The sequence below is a fragment of the Amblyraja radiata genome, chromosome 21, assembly GCF_010909765.2.
Source record: "Amblyraja radiata isolate CabotCenter1 chromosome 21, sAmbRad1.1.pri, whole genome shotgun sequence".
Taxonomy (NCBI): domain Eukaryota; kingdom Metazoa; phylum Chordata; class Chondrichthyes; order Rajiformes; family Rajidae; genus Amblyraja; species Amblyraja radiata.
The window spans coordinates 6053589-6074105 of NC_045976.1; the positions used below are offsets into that span (position 1 = coordinate 6053589).

At 47.9% G+C, this 20517-nt stretch overlaps 1 protein-coding gene across 1 annotated transcript in view; it reads right to left on the bottom strand.

Moving 5' to 3' along the window:
• LOC116984964 (histidine ammonia-lyase-like) overlaps window positions 1–20517 on the bottom strand; it is a 304733-nt gene that overhangs the window by 45697 nt on the left and 238519 nt on the right. Inside the window, exons 2-3 of the mRNA XM_033039325.1 lie at window positions 4898–4952; window positions 2448–2475 (exon numbers count right to left, since the gene is read on the bottom strand). Of these exons, the coding sequence (XP_032895216.1) occupies window positions 2448–2475; window positions 4898–4952 (83 nt within the window). The remainder of the gene's footprint in view (window positions 1–2447; window positions 2476–4897; window positions 4953–20517) is intronic.

A 20517-nucleotide genomic window follows, 5' to 3' on the forward strand; every position in this document is an offset into this window, starting at 1 on the left:
CCACAATGGTCCAGTGTTGGCTGTGGGCTAGATGATAACGAGTGATACAGACAGTGAAACTCAACAGGGCGACAGTGAAACTAGTACGATGACTAGAGTGGGGGAGGGACGGAGGTACTTTGTTGGATGGATGGATGGTTTGGGCAACTTGTGTCAAAATCACCCGTTTCTGTTTTGCTCGTCTCTGTGATCTTACAGTTTCCAACAATATTTGTCCTTGAAGAGCAAGATAGTGCCTGTCCCCAGCACATGACGGATGTGTTTGGAAGGAATGGACTTTAGCCCAATAAAGCCAACCTTCTCTGCCCAGCTGCTCCCACTAAAACCGTGTGAAGTTCATACCTCAAATGTTATCTTCATCCATTTCATAACCTCCCAGCTCACTCTCAGACCCACATTTATGGAGCTGTCGGCACGGTGGCGCAGTGGTAGAGTTGCTGCCTTACAGCGCCAGAGACCCGGGTTCAATTCTGATTATGGGTGCTGCCTGTACGGAGTTTGTACTTTCTCCCTGTGACCGCGTGGGTTTTCTCCAAGTGCTCCAGTTTCCTCCCACACTCCAAAGACGCACAGGTTTCTAGGTTAATGTACTTCTGTAAATTGCCCCTAGTGTGTCGGATAGAACTAGTGTACAGGTGGACACTGGTCGGAGCGGTCTCGGTGGGCCAAAGGGCCTGTTTCCACGCTTTCTCTAAACTAAAACTAAATTAAACAGTCAGACCCGTGTTTCGACCATTCTCAAGTCATCCAATATCCTTCGTAAATTTGTACAAAACCCTGCTTCCTGTTGGGTAGATAGGAACTGCAAGTGCTGGTATATACCAAAGATAGACACAAAATGCTGGAGTAACTCAGCAGGTCAGTAGGATCTCTGGAGAAAAAGGATGGGTGGCTGTCTGAGAATGGATCGACTGGGCTTATATTCACTGGAATTTAGAAGGATGAGAGGAGATCTTATAGAAACATATAAAATTCTTAAAGGATTGGACAGGGATTGATGCAGCAAAAATGGTCCCGATGTTGGGTGAGTCCAGAACCAGGGGTAAGAATAAGGGGTAGGCCATTTGAGACTGAGATGAGGAAAAACTTTTTCACCCAGAGAGCTGTGAATCTGTGGAATTCTCTGCCTCAGAAGGCAGTGGAGGCCAATTCACTGGATGTTTTCAAGAGTTAGATATAGCTCTTAGGGCTAACGGAATGAAGGGATGTGGGGAGCAAGCAGGAATGGTGTACTGATTTTGGATGATCAGCCATGATCATATTGAATGGCGGTGCAGGCTCGAAGTGCTGAATGGCCTACTCCTGCACCTATTTTCTATGTTTCTATTTCGGAAGAAGGGTGCCAACCCGTAACGTCACCCATCCCTTTTTTTCTCCAGATATGCTGCCTGACCCACTGAGTTATTCCAGCACTTTGCGTCTGTCTTGTGCTTCCCAGTACTGGTCCCACTCCAAGCCTCACTGAGATCACACATCCTACCCGACCAAGTCTTGGCTCCTGGTCCCCAATGCATTGAACCCCAAGCCATTCTCTGAAGACACCACCTCCAAACCTCACAACCCCCTCCCATATTGAGACTCTCCAGTTAAATGTCTATCAGGCTACCCTTTTGAATCACCTTTTTTACCTTTTTTTTAAACCTTTTTAGAGTTCCCTTTCCTGATGTCTCACTGCCTTAAGGAACCTTCTCAAGATCCAATGCTTTGAGCAACTTAGCCATCTCTCCTTAACCCCAACCATGAATTCCTCCCATTAGTTTTTATTCCTTAAATCCATCTCCCCCCCCCCCATTTCTTGGTGACAGGAGTAGTGTCGGAGCGAACTGCAGATGCTGGTTTACACCAAAGATAGACACAAAATGCTGGGGTAACTCAGCGGGACAGACATCATCTCTGGAGAGAATGAATAGGTGGAATCAGCCATTCCTTCTCTGCCTGTCCCACTGAGTTACCCCAGCATTTTGTGTCTGCCAGAGGTTGGTGTTGGACTCTGATTAGCCAGGAAACTCCACTTTACTAGACCACTCGAACCCAAACATAGCCGCTACATCACTGATGGAAACTGCTTGTGAACTGCGCAGAGAAGTGTGAAAACGCACACCTCCACATTCAGGGACAGTTTCTTCCCAGCTGTTATCAGGCAACTGAACCATCCCATCAATAACCAGAGAGCAGACCTGAACTACGATCTACCTTGGACTACCTTTGATCGGACTTTACCTTGCACTAAATGTTTTTCACATTATTCCCTTTATCATGTATCTGTACACTGTAAATGGCTCGATTGTAATCATGTATTGTCTTTCCGCTGACTGGTTAGCATGCCACAAAACGTTTCACTGTACCTATACACGTGACAATAAACTAAACTAAACCCAGTGTGTTTTGAAAAGAGCACTGAAGCAGGAAGGTACAGATAAAGTAAATCACAGCTATGGAGCATTTACCTCATCGGGCTCCCGGTAGATGGAAGACCTGGGTGTGCATCTGGTTAAGGTATTTTCGTTCTGTTGAAGATTTTTGTTTACAGTCCAAAGATCTGCAAATATTGACTCCAGTATAGAACGGTACAAAATCCAGGTGAGCATCTTTCAGATGAGGCCCGCCCACCCCTACTGGGGGGCCCTGGGGGAGGGTGGTACCCCAACCATAAATCACACTGCTCCACTTGGCGACGTGAATGTGAGCACTTGAATGCAGCGACGTGAGTGGTATTGATATAATTTGATATAATTTAATTGCCACACAACCAAGGTCGGTGGTATTTGGGTTGCCAGCAGCGGTACAATAATAAAGAACACAACCACAATAACATTTTTACACAAATATCCACCACAGCATTCATCACTGTGGTGGAAGGCACAGAGCTTGGCCAGTCCTCCTCCATTTTCCCCCGTGGTCGGGACCACCACCCTCCACAGCCGTTGCTGCGGGCGTCCAGATGGTAAGGGACAAAGTCAAAGTCAAGGTGAGTCCAGGATCGGCTCTTCCCAACCAGAGACCGCGGCTTCAGGCTGGTGAAGGCCGCAGGCCGGCGATCAAAGTTTTAAAGTACCTGCCATGCCGCAGCCGGAAGCACCGCAGTCTGCAGGGCCGGCGGTCGAAGCTCCCCTCCAGGGGAGATGGTGAGTCCATACCGCACCCGCGGTAGAAGTTGGCCGCGGGCCGGCGGTGGAAGCTTCTTCTTCCCCCCGGGTCCTCCACGAGTAATCCCGGGCTGTAGACGCCGCACCAGCTGGAGTTCTGCAGACCGCGGCTTCAGGCTGCCGGCTGCCGCGGGCCAGCGTAACGGAGCGCTCCCCTCCAGCGAGGGCTCACCCGCTCCACGCCGAGAGTCCACGCTGCGCCCGCCGCTGAAGCTCCGGGCGCGTCTCCGGGAAAGTCCGCGCCGATCCTTGCTGTTAGGCCACGGGGGAGGCGTCCTGAAAAAATCGCCTCTCCATGGAAGAGGCGGCCGAAACGGTTTCCCCCTCAATCCCCCCCACACCACCCCCCACACATAACACACAAAGAAACATTAAAAACACACTTTTAAACAAACTAAAAAAATAAAAAAAGTTGGGGAAAAAACGGACACGCTGCCGACAGGCTGCTGCCAGTACAGCGCCCCCTTTCTGTATATTGCTGCCTTGAGACCCGGGTACGGGTGCTGTCTGTGTGGAGTTTATACGTTTTCCCCGTGACCGTCCTGGGTTTCCCCAGGGTGCTCCTGTTTACTCCCACAGTCCAAAGGCGTACATGTTTGTAGGTTGAGTATCTTGGTATCATTACAAATCGTCCCTATAGTGTGCGTTAGGATAGTGTTTGTGCGCGGGGATCACTGTTAGGCATGGACTTGATGGGCTGAATGGCCTGTTGCCGCGCTGTATTTGAAATCTAAACTAATCACACTGATGACACATTTATAAAGCTGAGATTGGCAGATTTAGGGTTTCAAAGGTGATGGGGAAAAGTTAGGAGAATGTCACTCAATCTCCATTCAAAACCCAGGAAAACAGGGCTGAGAGGGTAAGGTAGATCAGCCATGAATGAATGGAGTAGATGGGCCGAATGGCTTAATTCTGCTCCTAGAACATATGAGCCTGGCCTGTGTTTCCCCAATCTTAGCCACAACCACCAAGCTCCTCCATTCCCCCCACCCCACGACCCCCCAAAGACAGACGTACTCACCCACACTTCTGCCCCATACCCTCTCTCCTGTACACACAGGGACAGTGATTGCCTTGTACCTCATCACACCTCGAGTCTCCCTCTCCCCTCCCTCTGGCTGATGACGTGTCTCGACACAATGGCGCTTTGTGATATTCCACTTGGGCAGCTCACACCCCATGTGGTATGAATATTGACCTCTCTATCTTCAGGTAACCCTTGCTTTCCCTCTCTCCCCATCCCAGTTCTCTGACTAGTTTTACTGTCCTCCTGATTGAATGTTACTTCGTAAGTCTCCCCATTGTGACCTCCCCCTAGTTAACAATCAACCATTCTACATTTCCCTTGACCTCTCGTTGTGTCCCCTTTGATCCCTTACATTGTCCCCTTTGAACTCTCGTTTTCACACCGCAGCCTTCCATATCTCTGTGTCTCCCTCTCCCCTGACTCAGTCTAAAGAAGGGTCTCGAGCCGAAACGTCACCCATGCCTTCTCCCCTGAGATGCTGCCTGACCCGCTGGGTTACAGCAGCATTTCGGGGTCTATCTTCGGCGATGGACTTTAGCCCAGTAAAGCCAGTCAGACAGTCCCTGCCCTGCCCTGCCGCCCGCACTGGACTGGCCCACATCTCACACCGCGACCTCCCACCCACCCTGCCCGTGTCACGGAGCCCAGTCCCCGGACCCCGGGCTAGTGCCCACCCATGGCCGGAGTGTGGCCCCCCCGGCCCCCTGCTGCTCAAGGATACCGGTGTTCGGGCATCCACTGGCTGAAGTCCGGGGACACGGCATCATCCTCCAGCACTGGGGGGAGACAATGTGCAGGTTATAACCATATAACAATTACAGCACGGAAACAGGCCATCTCGGCCCTTCTAGTCCTTGCCGAACACTTACTCTCACCTAGTCCCATCTACCTGCACTCAGACCATAACCCTCCATTCCTTTCCCGTCCATATACCTATCCAATTTATTTTTAAATGATAAAATCGAACCCGCCTCCACCACTTCCACTGGAAGCTCATTCCACCCAGCTACCACTCTCTGAGTAAAGAAGTTCCCCCTCATGTTACCCCTAAACTTTTGTCCCTTAATTCTCAAATCATGTCCTCTTGTTTGAATCTTTCCAACTCTCAATGGAAAAAGCATATCCACGTCAACTCTGTCTATCCCTCTCATCATTTTAAAGACCTCTATCAAGTCCCCCCTTAACCTTCTGCGCTCCAAAGAATAAATACCTAACTTGTTCAACCTTTCACTGTAACTTAGGTGTTGAAACCCAGGCAACATTCTAGTAAATCTCCTCTGTACTCTCTCTATTTTGTTGACATCCTTCCTATAATTTGGCGACCAGAATTGTACACCATACTCCAGAATTGGCCTCTCCAATGCCTTGTACAATTTTAACATTACATCCCAACTTTTATATTCAATGCTCTGATGTATAAAGGCCAGTGGGGGCTGCGGGCGAGGATGGGTCCCTCCTTACTCACCCACTTTCACGAAGTCGTTATTCTCCAGGACCTCTGCCTGGGCGTCGTGAGGGTCGAGCAGCGCCAGCCCCTGGCACCGACGCACGGTGAAGGCGGCTTCCTCGCTCAGGCAGCCGTAGCCCGGCTTGTTCTTGGCGTAGCGGCGCAGCGCCTTCAGGCCCAGCCAGTCCACGCTGGCCGCGCCGTCCCTGCTCGGCACCAGCAGCCACTCGTCGCGGACATGCACCGTGTAGCGGGACATGGTGCCGCCGCCCGCCAGCCCTCGGCCGCTCCTACCTCTGGCCCCGAGTCCACAGCGGCCCCGTCCACAGACCCACCCCCCAGCCCACAGCGTACAATGTCCACACCCCACCTCCCCCCACACACAACTACTATCCAACCCCCAGCGATGTCCATCCACTGTCCTGCCCCCATCCCCCCCACAAACTCTCCCCACCCACCTCCATCACTGCCCAGTGCCCACCCTCCCAGACACACCCGCCAATACTGCCCACTCCCCAAATACGTCCCGACCCCCAACCATGTCCCACCCCAGACCCACCCACAAATAATGCCCTGCCCTGAATAATGTCCAACCTCAGACCGAGCCACCCACCCCCGCTCACTCATAAAGCCATCCCTAAATACTGACTACCCCCCAGACCCACCCACCATCACTGCCCACTCGCAAACACTAGTCCATCCCCAGACCACTGTTGCCAGCCAGACCCACCCCCCAAATCCTGTTCCACTCCCCCAGTAATGTCCAACCATAGACCCGTCCCATCAAATACTGTCCACCTCCCAACTGTGTCCCCTACCAGACCCACCCACCCACCTCTGCTCACCCACAACCACGGCCCACCCCCAACTGAAGACCCCCCCCCCCAAATAGTGTCCGCCCTCAGCCACTCTCCACCCTGAAACATCGCCCACTCCCCAACAACGCTCAAATGCAGACTCATCCCCAACCTCCCCTACCCAGCTCCACTCTGTCCCCAATCCCATCTCCCGCTCCGTCCTCCCCCACAGACCCTCCTCTCCCACATCCTCCCTCCACACGCCCACCCGCTCCTCGGCTCCCCTCCCTCCCCCCCCCCCCCGGCCCACAGCAGCCGCCAACTGACTGCATTATACCCACCCCTGGACTCCACTGTCCGCTCTCGCCGCGCTACCCCGTTCAATTACCTACCTGAAATAGATAGACCGGGTAATGTGCAAGCAAACGAGCGGCGCTCTGGCAGAATCCCACTGCCCACACGGCGCAAGCTTCCAGTGAACGGAGCCGTGCAGCTGGGACGCTTGGATGAAATTGAACGGTTTGGGGCAAAGAGGAAGCCTTTCGGCCCATCACGCACATGGTAGCTCGCAGTGGGACAACCCAGCCAATCTCTCGTCCTTTGCCCTGATCTTGTCCGGTTCTCTTGACCCTTGGGTACAAATCTGGAAAATGGAGTTTCATGTGGGGAAGTGTCAGCTCACGCATTTCGGCTGGAGGAATCTAAAGGCAGATTATAATCGAAATGGAGAGAGAATGGAAGTGAATGACGTTCAGAGTTACATTGACCAAATCTCAAAAAGCTAGCAGGCAAGTCCAATGATAGTCATAGTGTGTGCAAACAGGCCCTTCTGCCCAACTTGCCCACACCAGCCAACATGTCCCAGCTACACTAGTCCCACCTGCCCACGTTTGGCCCATATCCCTCCAAACCTGTCCTAGCCATGTGCCTGGCTAACTGTTTCTTAAACGTTGGGATAGTCCCAGCCTCAACTACCTCCTCCAGCAGCTTGTTCCATACACCCACCACTCTTTGTGTAAAAGAGTTACCGTCAGATTCCTTTTAAATCGTTTCCTCTTCACCTTAAACCTATGTTGATGGAGAGGAGGATGTATCGGGACCATTGGATACAGTAGACAAGGTTGGAGGAGGTGCTGGAGAACCTCTCTCTCCGTTAGGCCCCTGAACGGTGAGAGAGGAAGTGTTGGGGCAGGTGTTGTACCTCTTCTGGTTTAGTTTATTATAGAAATACAGCGCGGAAACAGGCCCTTGGCCCCATGCCAACCAGCGATCCCCATACACTAGCGCTAACCTACACACTAGGGACAATTTACAATTTTTACCAAAGCCAATTAACCGACAAACTCCTACATCTCTCGAGTGTGGAAAGAAAACGGAGAAAACCCTTCTGGTCACAGGGAAAATGTACAAACTCCGTACAAACAGCACCCGTGGTCAGGATCAAACCGGGTCTCTGGTGCTGTACCGCCACCGTGTTTGCAGGGGAAGTGAACGGGGACTGGTGGCGGGAAGAAGGTGAAGGATGTGCGATCTAAGAAGTGGTCCTTGCAGAAAGGGGAAGATGGGGAGGTTGTGTGGTCACCTCCCCACATTCCCACCCACCCAACCATATCCACACTCTTTCTCCATTCATCATTCACCACATAACGCATGGGCGGAGTAGACTTGATGGGCCGAATGGCCTAATTCTACTACTATGTTTTATGACCTTATGACATAACCACCTCCGCACGATCTCCACCACGCAACTGCATCCACATGGACCTCCGCTGCGTGGATTTAAAGCAGTGGTAAAAAAGGGAGAATCTGATGGTACAAAGTACCACTCCCCCTCCCCTCTCATCCCCCGCCCCCACGGCCTCAACTCCCCCAGCGCAACTGTAACCCAACACTCCCCATCCCTTCAACTAACTCCCCAACCTCTTCGCCTCTCTACCTCCCACCACCCAAGCATCTACTTCACCCTTTCATCCCACTCCATCTTACACACCTCAATATCAACTGCCCAACGTTCACCACTTGCCCCTCCCCATAGTTTATAGGTGATACGAGCTGAATTAGGCCATTCGACCCATCAAGTCTACTCCGCCATTCAATCATGGCTGATCTATCTTTCCCTCTCAACCCCATTGTCCTGCCTTTCTCTATAACCCTCAGCACCCATACTAATCAAGAATCTGTCAATCTCGATAAAGATACCCATTGACGGCCTCCACAACCTTCTGTGGCAATGAATTCCACAGATTCACCACCCTCTGACTAGAGAAATTCTTCCTCATCTCCTTTCTAAAGGTATGTCCTTTAATTCTGAGGCGATGGCCTCTGGTCCTAGACTCTCCCACGAGTGGAAACATCCTATCCACATTCAATCTATCCAGGCCTTTCACTGTTCGGTAAGTTTCAATGTGGTCCTCCCTTCATCCTTCTAAACTCCAGCGAGTACAGGCCCAGTGTCATCAAATGCTCATCATGTTAAGACGATCATTCTCGTAAACCTCCTCTCGACCCTCACCAATGTCAGCACATCCTTCCTCAGATATGGGGCCCAAAACTGCTCACAATACTCCAAATGCATTCTGACCAGTGCCTGATGAAGCTTCAGCATTACATCCCTATTTTTATATTATAGAGTCTTAGAGCCTTACAGCACAGAAACAGACCCTTCGGCCCAACCTGCCCCATCTACACTGGTCCCATCTACCTGGCCCATATCACTCTAAACCTGTCCTATTCATATACCTGTCTAAATATTTCAATAGTACCAGCCTCAACTACCTCCTCTGGCAGTTCATTCCATACACCCTCCACCCTTTGTGTGAAAAGTTACCCCTTAGGTTCCGAATAAATCTTTCCCCGTTCACCTTAAACCTGTGTCTTCTGGTTCTTGATTCCCTTACTCTGGGCAAGGGACTCTGGGCAAGGGACTCTGTGCATCCACCCGATATATTCCTCTCATGATTTTATATACTTCTATAAGATCACCCCTCATCCTCCTGCACTCCAGGGAATAGAGCCCCAGCATGCTCAACCTCCGCCCGTAGCTCAGACCCTCGATTCCTGGCAACATCCTTGTAAAGGATCTACTTTCTATCACCCAAGAGCTTGCTTTGCCCACACAAGCAAAAGCCCAGCCCCTGGACCTTGCAGGACTGTCTGATTGTGGCTGCTTCTCAAATCTGCATTACTGCTCGCCCAATAATTCAAATCAATAAATTTATAGAAAATGCTGGGATTTTAGATTTAGGATTCAATTTGTTCCAATCACATTAAAAATGATCAGTGGTTTGCAACATTGATTCCACGATACATTTCCACCTGTAACATTAACTGAAATGTGTAAAGATTCATGTTTTATTAAGGATTAGCTCAAATAGAACACCAGCGCACAAATAAACAGGCCTTTGCTCACAATGCCTTTTAGGGAATAAAAGGACAATGGCAGAATCAGCGAATAGGGAATCAAATGAGGAGAGCATCTTCACCAGGTCTAAAGATTCCTTCCACCCAGGTGTTCCAAGGTAGTGAGCCTACAAATGAAGTGCTGGCTGTAACGTGTTGTTGCACACCTGGATCTCCACAAAGTCTTAGGTAAAGTGGTCGGCACGGTGGCGCAGCGGTAGAGCTGCTGCCTTACAGCGCCAGAGACCCGGGTTCGATCCTGACTACGGTGTTGTCTGTACGGAATTTGTACGTTCTCTCCGTGACCTGCGTGGGTTTTCTCTGGGTGCATCGGTTTGCTCCCACATTCCAAAGACATAAAGGTTTGTAGGCTAATTGGCCGGTAAAATTTGTAAATTGTCCGTAGTGTGTGTAGGACAGTGCTAGCGTACGTAGTGCTCGCTGGTTGGCGCGGACTTGGTGGGATGAAGGGCCCGCTTCCGCACTGTATCTCCAAAACTAAATGTTCAACATGAAAATACAAAGTTGTCAAAAAAACAAAATAAACTGAGCAGAAGAAACTGGATGGATGAGGGAGGGCACCAGAGAGCATTGTTGGACTAGGACCCTTACAGGGGAAAATGTCCCACATCCACCACTGTGGATTGAGAAATGAGATACATGTTGGTCAGAATCAAGGACAAGTGATGCCCAGGTCCTAGTAGATTCTAAGCTGGATCTAGGTTTGGAATCCAGGCGTCCAAATACTTGATTAGTACTGGGTGTCAGGGGTTGTGGGAAGAAGACAGGAGAATTGGGTTAGGAGGGCGAAAGAGAGCAGTCATGATTGAATGGCGGAGTAGTCCTGATGGGCTGAATGGTGCACGGTGGCGCAGTGGTAAGCTGCTGCCTTACAACGTCAGAGACCCAGGTTCCATCCTGACTATGGGTGCTGTCTGTATGGCGTTTGTACGTACACCCCGTGACTGTGTGGGTTTTCTCCGGGTGCTCCGGTTTCCTCCCACATGTTTGTAGGTTAATTGGCTTCTGGAAATTGTACATTGTCCCTAGTGTGTGTAGGATAGAGTTAGTGAGCGGGGATCACTGGTCGGCACGGACTCGGTGGGCTGAATGGCCTGTTTTCACGGTGTATCTATCTCTAAACTAAACTAAACTATTTCTTCTTTGCTCTGGGGTGCATTCCACCATCATTTTTTAAAGGTTTTGATCACATTTATCTCCCAGCAGCCATGTCTTGTTGATTGAGGATTAACAAGGCCGATGATTATTGTGGGGCGTGAGCTAGTTTGTAGAGTTGCATGTACGGCTGTACAGTTTGCCACACCTGTAAACAGAAAGCACAGTGGATCATAGTTCAAACAACATTGAGAATCACTTGTGAATCACTTTGCTCACTATCTGACTATGGGACAGAGCTGATGGAGTAAAACATTGGTATACGCCGCACCCATAAATTCATGTCTTAGTAGTAGAATTAGACCATTCGGCCCATCGAGTGTACCCCACCATTCAATCATGGCTGATCTATCTTTCACTCTGAACCCCGTTATCCTGCCTTCTCCCCATAACCCCTAACACCCGTAATAATCAAGTCATGGGTGTTTAATTGGCAAATACACTAGGAATTGAACAATAACATTCTAACGCTGCAGCTTATAGGTACATTTACTGTTGGTTTGTTTTTATTTGTATGTGTGTATGCATTTGTATACATATGTGTGGGTGCATATGTATATCAGTATATATACTGTATGTACTGTGTGTATATGTGTGTGTGTGTGTGTGTGTGTGTGTGTGTGTGTGTGTGTATCCATATAATTCACTTCCTGTCTGCGTTGTATATTGGTTTTAGAAAAAATCAATATACAACGCTACCCAGTATCACTGTGATTGTTAGCCATCTTACTCACAGTCCTCCCCCACTGAGCCAGCCCCGAGAATGTTTCCTATTGATGAAAAATAAAAAAGTTATGAGTGTTTCAAAAACCTTGAGCTCAGCTGATTGGTCCTCTCGCCTGCCAATCACTGTGATGAAGGTAACGCCCCTTCCGGGGGGGGGGGGCAAGACTATAAAACCACGGATGCCAGTCAGTCACTCTGCAAGATCGCGAGGGAGAGGCCACAACTGTCATTCTAAACTGTGAATCAACTGAACTGCTCAAAATAGGACGTACATGATAAATGGTAGGGAATTGAAGAATACAGTTGAACAGAGGGATCTGGGAATAACCGTGCATAGTTCTTTGAAGGTGGAATCTCATATAGATAGGGTGGTAAAGAAAGCTTTTGGGATGCTAGCCTTTATAAATCAGAGCATTGAGTATAGAAGCTGGGATGTAATGTTAAAATTGTACAAGGCATTGGTGAGACCAAATCTGGAGTATGGTGTACAATTTTGGTCGCCCAATTATAGGAAGGATGTCAACAAAATAGAGAGAGTACAGAGGAGATTTACTAGAATGTTGCCTGGGTTTCAACAACTAAGTTACAGAGATAGGTTGAATAAGTTAGGTCTTTATTCTCTGGAGCGCAGAAGGTTAAGGGGGGACTTGATAGAGGTCTTTAAAATGATGAGAGGGATAGACAGAGTTGATGTGATCAAGCTTTTCCCTTTGAGAATAGGGAAGATTCAAACAAGAGGACATGACTTCAGAATTAAGGGACAGATGTTTAGGGGTAACATGAGGGGGAACTTCTTTACTCAGAGAGTGGTAACGGTGTGGAATGAGCTTCCAGTGCAAGTGGTGGCGGCAGGTTCGTTGGTATCATTTAAAAATAAATTGGATAGGCATATGGATGAGAAGGGAATGGAGGGTTATGGTATGAGTGCAGGCAGGTGGGACTAAGGGAAAAAAGTTGTTCGGCACGGACTTGTAGGGCCGAGATGGCCTGTTTCCGTGCTGTAATTGTTATATGGTTATATATGGTTACTTGCGATAAATAATTTGTTAGCCCTTAATGACAATGCCATGAGTTGTTTGGCCTGCTGCCCTGCCTGTGCTTGAACGTACAATGCTTAATTGGAAATGAAATGAAATGAAATGACAATGCCATGAGTTCTTTGGCCTGCCGCCCCGCCTGTGCTTGAAACTGCAATGCTTTTTTAGGTCTGACTGTGTTTGGAAGGAATAAGTGCTTTATTAGGTCCGACTGTGTTTAGTCCAAATGTTCCACTCATTTCATGACTTCTGCTTAGTGGACAAGTCTTGCTGATTGCATAATTTCCTGTGAGTGCAGAGGTCACGCTGATTGCATAATTTCCGGTAAGTGCAGAGGTCACGCTGATTGCGGAAGTTCCGCTGACTGTGGAAGCCCCACAGTGGAGGCCGTGCTCAACCGTGTGAGTAGATTCAAGAGAGTTTACTGTCATGTATATGGTGTGTGAGTCAGTGTGTGTGTGTGTGTGTGAGTGGTAATGTGAGTGTGTGAGTGTGTGAGTGTATGTGTGTGTGTGAGCGTATGTGTGTGTGTGAGTGTATGTGTGTGTGAGTGTGTGTGTGTGAGTGTGTGTGTGTGAGTGTATATGTGTGTGTGTGTGTGAGTGTGAGTATGTGTGTATGTGAGTGTATGTGTGAGTGTATGTATGTGTGAGTGTATGTGTGTGTGTGTATGTGTGTGTATGAGTGTGTGTGTGTGAGTGTATGTGTGTGTGTGAGCGTATGTGTGTGTGTGTGAGTGTGTGTGTGTGTGTGTGTGTGTGTGTGTGTGTGTGTGTGTGTGTGTGTGTGTGTGTGTGTGTGTGTGTGTGTGTGTGTGTGTGTGTGTGTGTGTGTGTGTGTGTGTGTGTGTGTGTATATTGGAATTGGTGGAGAGGTGGAATATTGCGTTGGGGGACCAGCCCTCCCACTTAGTCTAGCATACATATATGTATATATACACACTTGTGTGTTTATGGGGATGGAAATCAGAAATAAAACTAAAGAATGCTGAAAATACTCGACAGATCAGACGGCATCCACATAGAAGGAAGCAGAATGAACATTTCAGGTCAATGACCGATCATTTGACCATTTACAGCATATTATATGTTGATTATTAATGAGCAGAGAATCAATTTTGCTAATATTGACAGAGGAAAAATCGCTGACCATAGCCCTAGGGAGAACTCCACTTGATGTTTTTAGTTAGGACACAAGGTCATTAATGCCCACCAAGCGATCAAGTAGAGTCACCACTTCACATCTTTTCCTGAAGGCACGACTCCCAACAGAGCAGCATGTTCTCAGTAGAAACATAGAAGATAGGTGCAGGAGTGCCCTTCGAGCCTGCACCGCCATTCAATATGATCATGGCTGATCATCCAACTCAGTATCCCGTACCTGCCTTCTCTCCATACTCTCTGATCCCTTTAGCCACAAGGACCACATCTAACTCCCTCTTAAATATAGCCTTGAACTGGCCTCAACTACCTTCTGTGGCAGAGAATTCCAGAGATTCACCACTCTGTGTGTGAATTTTTTTTCCCTCATCTCGGTCCTAAAGGAATTCCCCCTTATCCTTAAACTGTGACCCCTTGTTCTGGACCTCCCCAACATCGGGAACAATCTTCCTGCATCTAGCCTGTTCAACCCCTTAAGAAATGTGTAAGTTTCTATAAGATCCGCCCTCAATCTTCTAAATTCTAGCGAGTACAAGCCGAGTCTATCCAGTCTTTCCTCATATGAAAGTCCTGACATCCCAGCAATCAGGCTGGTGAACCTCCTCTGTACTCCCTCTATGGCAAGAACGTCCTTCCTCAGATTTGGAGATCAAAACTGTACGCAATACTCCAGGTGTGGTCTCACCAAAACCCTGTACAACTGCAGTTGAACCTCCCTGCTCCTATACACAAATCATTTTGCTATGAATGCTAACATACCATTCGCTTTCTTCACTGCCTGCTGCACCTGCATGCCTACTTTCAATGACTGGTGTACCATGACATCCAGGTCTCGTTGCATCTCCCCTTTTCCTAATTGGCCACCATTCAGATAATAGTCTACTCTCCTGTTTTTGCCACCAAAGTGGATAACCTCACACTTATCCACATTGTACTGCATCTTCCATGCATTTGCCCACTCACCCAGCCTATCCAAGCCACTTTGCAGCCTCCTAGCATCCTCCTCACTCCTAACACTGCCCCCCAGCTTCGTATCATCCGCAAACTTGGAGATGTTGCATTCAATTCCCTCGTCCAAATCATTAATATATATTGTAAATAGCTGGGTTCCCAGCACTGAGCCTTGCGGTACCCCACTAGTCACTGCCTGCCATTGTGAAAAGGACCCGTTTACTCCTACCCTTTGCTTCCTGTCTGCCAGCCAGTTCTCTATCCACATCAATACTGAACCCCCAATACTGTGTGCTTTAAGTTTGTATACTAATCTCTTATGTGGGACCTTGTAGATAGCCTTCTGAAAGTCCAGGTATAACACATCCACTGGTTCTCCCTTATCCACTCTGCTAGTTACATCCTCGAAAAATTCTATAATATTAATCAGACATGATTTACCTTTCGTAAATCCATGCTGACTTTGTCCAATGTTTTCACCACTTTCCAAATGTGTTGCTATCCCATCTTTAATAACTGACTCTAGCAGTTTCCCCACTACCGATGTTAGACTAACTGGTCTGTCATCCCCTGCTTTCTCTCTCCCTCCTTTTTTTTAAAGTGGGGTTACATTAGCTACCTTCCAATCCTCAGGAACTACTCCAGAATCTAACGAGTTTTGAAAAATTATCACTAATGCATCCACTATTTCTAGGGCTACTTCCCTACTCTGGGATGCAGCCTATCTGGCCCTGGGGATTTATCGGCCTTTAATCCATTCAATTTACCCAACACCACTTCGCGGCTAACCTGGATTTCATTCAGTTGATCCATCTTATTTGACCCCCGGTCCCCTCCTATTTCCGGCAGATTATTTATGTCTTCCTTAGTGAAGACAGAACCAAAGTAGTTATTCAATTGGTTTGCCATGTCCTTGTTCCCCATGATCAATTCACCTGTTTCTGACTGCAAGGGACCTACATTATTTTAAACTAATCTTTTCCTCTTCACATATCTATATAAACTTTTGCAGTCAGTTTTTATGTTCCCTGCCAGTTTTCTTTCATAACCTATTTTCCCTTTCCTAATTAAGCCCTTTGTCCTCCTCTGCTGGACTGAATTTCACCCAGTCCTCTGGTAGGCTGTTTTTTCTGGCTAATTTGTATGCATCATCTTTTGTTTTCATACTATCCCTGATTTCCCTTGTTATCCACGGATGCACTACCTTCCCTGATTTATTCTTTTGCCAAATTGGGATGAACAATTTTTTTAGTTCATCCATGCAGTCTTTAAATGCCTTCCATTGCACATCCACCGTCAACCCTTTAAGAATCAATTGCCAGTCTATCTTGGCCAATTCACGTCTCATACCCTCAAAGTTACCTTTCTTTAAGTTCAGGAACCTTGTTTTTGAATTAACTATGTCACTCTCCATCCTAAACTCAACCATATTATGGTCACTCTTGCCCAAGGGGCCACGCACAACAAGACTGCTAACTAACCCTTCCTCATTACTCAATACCCAGTCTAGAATAGCCTGCTCTCTCGTTGGTTCCTCTACATGTTGGTTTAGAAAACTATCCATTCCAAGAAATCCTCTTCCTCAGCACCCCTGCCAATTTGATTCACCCAATCTATATGTAGATTGAAGTCACCCTTTATAACTGTTTTACCTTTGTTGCACGCATTTCTAATTTCCTGTTTGATGCCATCCCCAACTCCACTACTACTGTTAGGTGGCCTGTACACAACTCCCACTAGCGTTTTCTGCCCCTTAGTGTTTCGCAGCTCTACCCATATCGATTCCACATCCTCCAAGCTAATGTCCTTCCTTTCTATTGCGTTACTCTCCTCTCTAACCAGCAACGCTACCCCACTTCCTTTTCCTTTCTGTCTATCCCTCCTGAATATTGAATTTCCCTGGATGTTCAGCTCCCAGCCTTGGTCTCCCTGGAGCCATGTCTTCGTGATCCCAACTATATGATAGTCATTAATAGCTATCTGCACCTTCAACATCCACCTTATTACGAATGCTCCTTGCATTAAGATACAAAGCCTTCAGGCTTGTTTTTACAACTCTCTTACTCCTTATACACTTATGTTGAAAAGTGGCCCTTTTTGATTTTTGCCCTGGATCTGCCTGCCACTTTTACTTTTCACCTTGCTACCTACCTACCTACCTACCTACCTACCTACCTACCTACCTACCTACCTACCTACCTACCTACCTACCTACCTACCTATTGCTTCTACCCTCATTTTACACCCCTCTGTCTCTCTGCTCACACATTTAAGAAACCCACCCCTCCTATTCTCTGTTTATTATTTTTTTCTTCTTTATCCCCTACATGTTGGGTGTGAGTGCTTCCCTTCTCTGCCTCCTGCCTCACACACTGTCTACTAGCTTTCTCTATTTGAGTCCCTCCCCCCAACCGTTCTAGTTTAAAGTCTCCCCAGTAGCCTTTGCAAATCTCCCTGCCAGGATATTGGTCCCCCTCGGGTTCAAGTGCAACCCGTCCTTTTTATACAGGTCACACCTTCCCCAAAAGAGGTTCCAATGATCCAGAAACTTGAATCCCTGCCCTCTGCACCAGTCCTTCAGCCACGCATTTATCCTCCACCTCATTCCATTCCTACTCTCACTGTTGCGTGGTACCACATGGAAGGTCAGCCTAGCTTGTGGAACTAGACTACAGGAAGTAAAGTCTGCAGATGCTGATTTACACTGACGATAGACACAAAGTGCTGGAGTAACTCGGCGGGTCAGGCAGCATCTCTGGAGAAAAGGAACAGGTGACGTTTCAGGTTGAGACCCTTCTTCAGACCCTTCTCCAGTCTGAAGAAGGGTCGCAACCCAAAACGTCACCTATTCCTTTTCTCCAGTGATGCTACCTGACCCACTGAGTTACTCCAGCACTGTGTGTCTATCGTCAGTGGAACAAGACTCAGGGTTAAATAGAATGGGAAGACGGGTTGCGTCTCAGATGCTAAAGTGGACCCTTTGGGCCTTAACCACATATTGCAGTGAGATACCACACTGACCACTCAAATGCACAGAAGGAACTCTAAAATGGATGTGTCGCATTCTGTCCACTCCCTCTTCTCCACTCTCCTATCAGGCAAAAGGTATAGAAGTGTGAAACGCACACCTCCAGATTCAGGGACAGTTTCTTCCCAGCTGTTATCAGGCAACTGAATCATCCCACCACAACCAGAGAATAGCGATGTTACAATACTTACCTTCAGTGGCACTGCAGTTCTGCCACTGTCCGTGTGCGCGACTTTGGCACCTTAGGGGGGGGCGGGATTAAAGTACTGTTTTCTCCTGCCTGTCGGAGGCGAACTTCCTCAGGCTGTTAAGCTGCTGCAGAAAAATCGTTCCGACTTCCGTTCTCTGAAGTTTTTTTTTTAAATCGCAGGACAATTTAATTGCTGGAGTAAAATAAAAAGCTACTTCTAACGCCATCAACGCCTACAACGAGATGGATCTCACGTAGTGGACAAAACAAAATGTAAGTCGTCTATTTTACATATAAACATGCTTCTTAGGTTGACTTTAATCAAAATTTCCTTGGCGAAAATTTGATTTTGGCCCCATACGAACCAGCAGTGTTTTTCCTGCCGATATGGGGTTCAAATTCACCACTAATGCAACGTTCCAATCGATCGCGTTCCACAAAAACACACTCGCTAGATGATTAAAATGGCCATTAATTTACGGGAATTAAACATTAAATTCCTTCCATTTGGCCTATAAATTCATGACAATGAGATTTAAAAATCATGTTATATTGTGAATTGTTGTGTGAATGTTATTCGGACACTTAGGCTATTTAAAAATGTTAACCTTTTCTTAAGAAAAGGATAGTAATTGGATTTTGTAATTAGCTACAATTAGGTTAACTAATTATATGCTTTAATTTCAGGTCATCCAAGTCAGATTGTTTCATATTTGTTTCTGAATGCTTCAACCTATAATAACTGAAAATTTCATTCAGTTCTCTTAATCTTTAAGAATCTTATGGGCTTTTGACTGTCCTCGATCACAGCTTTTAAGTTAAGTCAATGGAAAAGCAATAGGGAACAAGATGTTAATTTCAGAGTATGAAAATGGTCATAACTTTTTTAATACTGAAGATATGAAAGTGAATTAGGTGTCAAATTAAACTTATTTTTATGCTTTATCTGATGGGAAAAATGGCAGACTTGATTTTTAAAATCTCAAAGTTTTGTAACATTGCTACAGAGAACAGTGCTGAACTACTATCTACACTGTTGTCGACCCTCAGACCATCCTTGATCTGACTTTGCTGGCTTTACCTTGCACTAAACGTTATTCCCTCATGTACAGCAGGGGTCGGCAACCTTGTTCTGCCAAGAGGCCAGGGCGCATGTCTGTGAGCGGATGGCGGACCCCATCTATCACGTGTACACATAGATCCCGCCCCCATCCCGACCCGGATGGCAGGCATCAAATCACGTGTTCACATAGATCCCGCCCCTTTGAGGACGCCACCCGGAGCACTGGCCCCTAGTTACGGTCGCTCACGAACACGGCGCATCTACGGACCATTGCCTTGGCTCTGTCCTGAAGGCGGTGACTCAAATACTCACACTGACTCATCTCCGGTCTATTGACAACGGCGATCCCGACAGTGAAGCCCAGACACAGAAGGTGCGCATCCGTGCCGGCGGCTTTGCGCAGGATGCGGTACAGCCAGAACTCGGCACTCGGCCGCGCTCGCCATTGGTCGGCGGCTCCGCCATTGTTGCCGCCAGCGCAGGCTTCCTTGCGTCCTTGCGTCACCACGCCTGGGCGCCGCGGCCTCGGTCCCGGGAGGTAGCGGAGATGACGGAAGTCCGCGGGCCGGATGATTTTAGGTCATGGGCCGCATTCAGCCCGGGGGCCGTAGGTTGCCGACCCCTAATGTACAGCAGCTATACACTGTAAATGGCTCGAATGTAATCATGTATTGTCTTTCTGTCACAGACTGCCCTCTCCTCATTCTCATCCACTTCACCTCCCAGTACTTTTCCACCGGTCCCTCCTTCTCCTCACCTGCCTGCCTGCCACTCCCCTCTCATCAGCCCAACTCTCCTCACCTGTTGCACTCAGTTGCCTCTGATCACCAATTAACCCGGTATATAGACACTCCTCACCGTTCACACAGTGCCAGATTGTTCTCAGTATTCATGCAAGACTCTCCAGCGATTTCCCGACTTCCTGCCTGGCTTCAACTCTCCTTTCGTCTGTCCCTCGCTGGTTTGTTTGCATCGTGTGTTGGATCTCCTGGTTACCGGACCTTCCGCTACCCCGACTACGTCTCCTGCCTGCCCCTCTTCGGAACCCTCGCTCAATCCTGAGCCTCTGTGTGAGTACGGTGTACCCATTCCTGTGTTACTACTCTGTGTTACAGTATCGTAATAAAGTTCATTACCAACTATACCTGCCTGATTCTGTGCTGCTATTGGGTCCAAGCTATACGCGTTACACTTTCTGCTGACTGGATCGCACGCAACAAAAGCTTTTCACTGCACCTCGGTACACGTAACAATAAACTAAACTGAACTGATCTTCCGTTATCCTTGGTTTCAAGTTGCTGCTCAGATGCCAGGATACATTGCAATTGCACAGTGGATCAAAACTCAACCTCCTTCTCAGAGTGTCA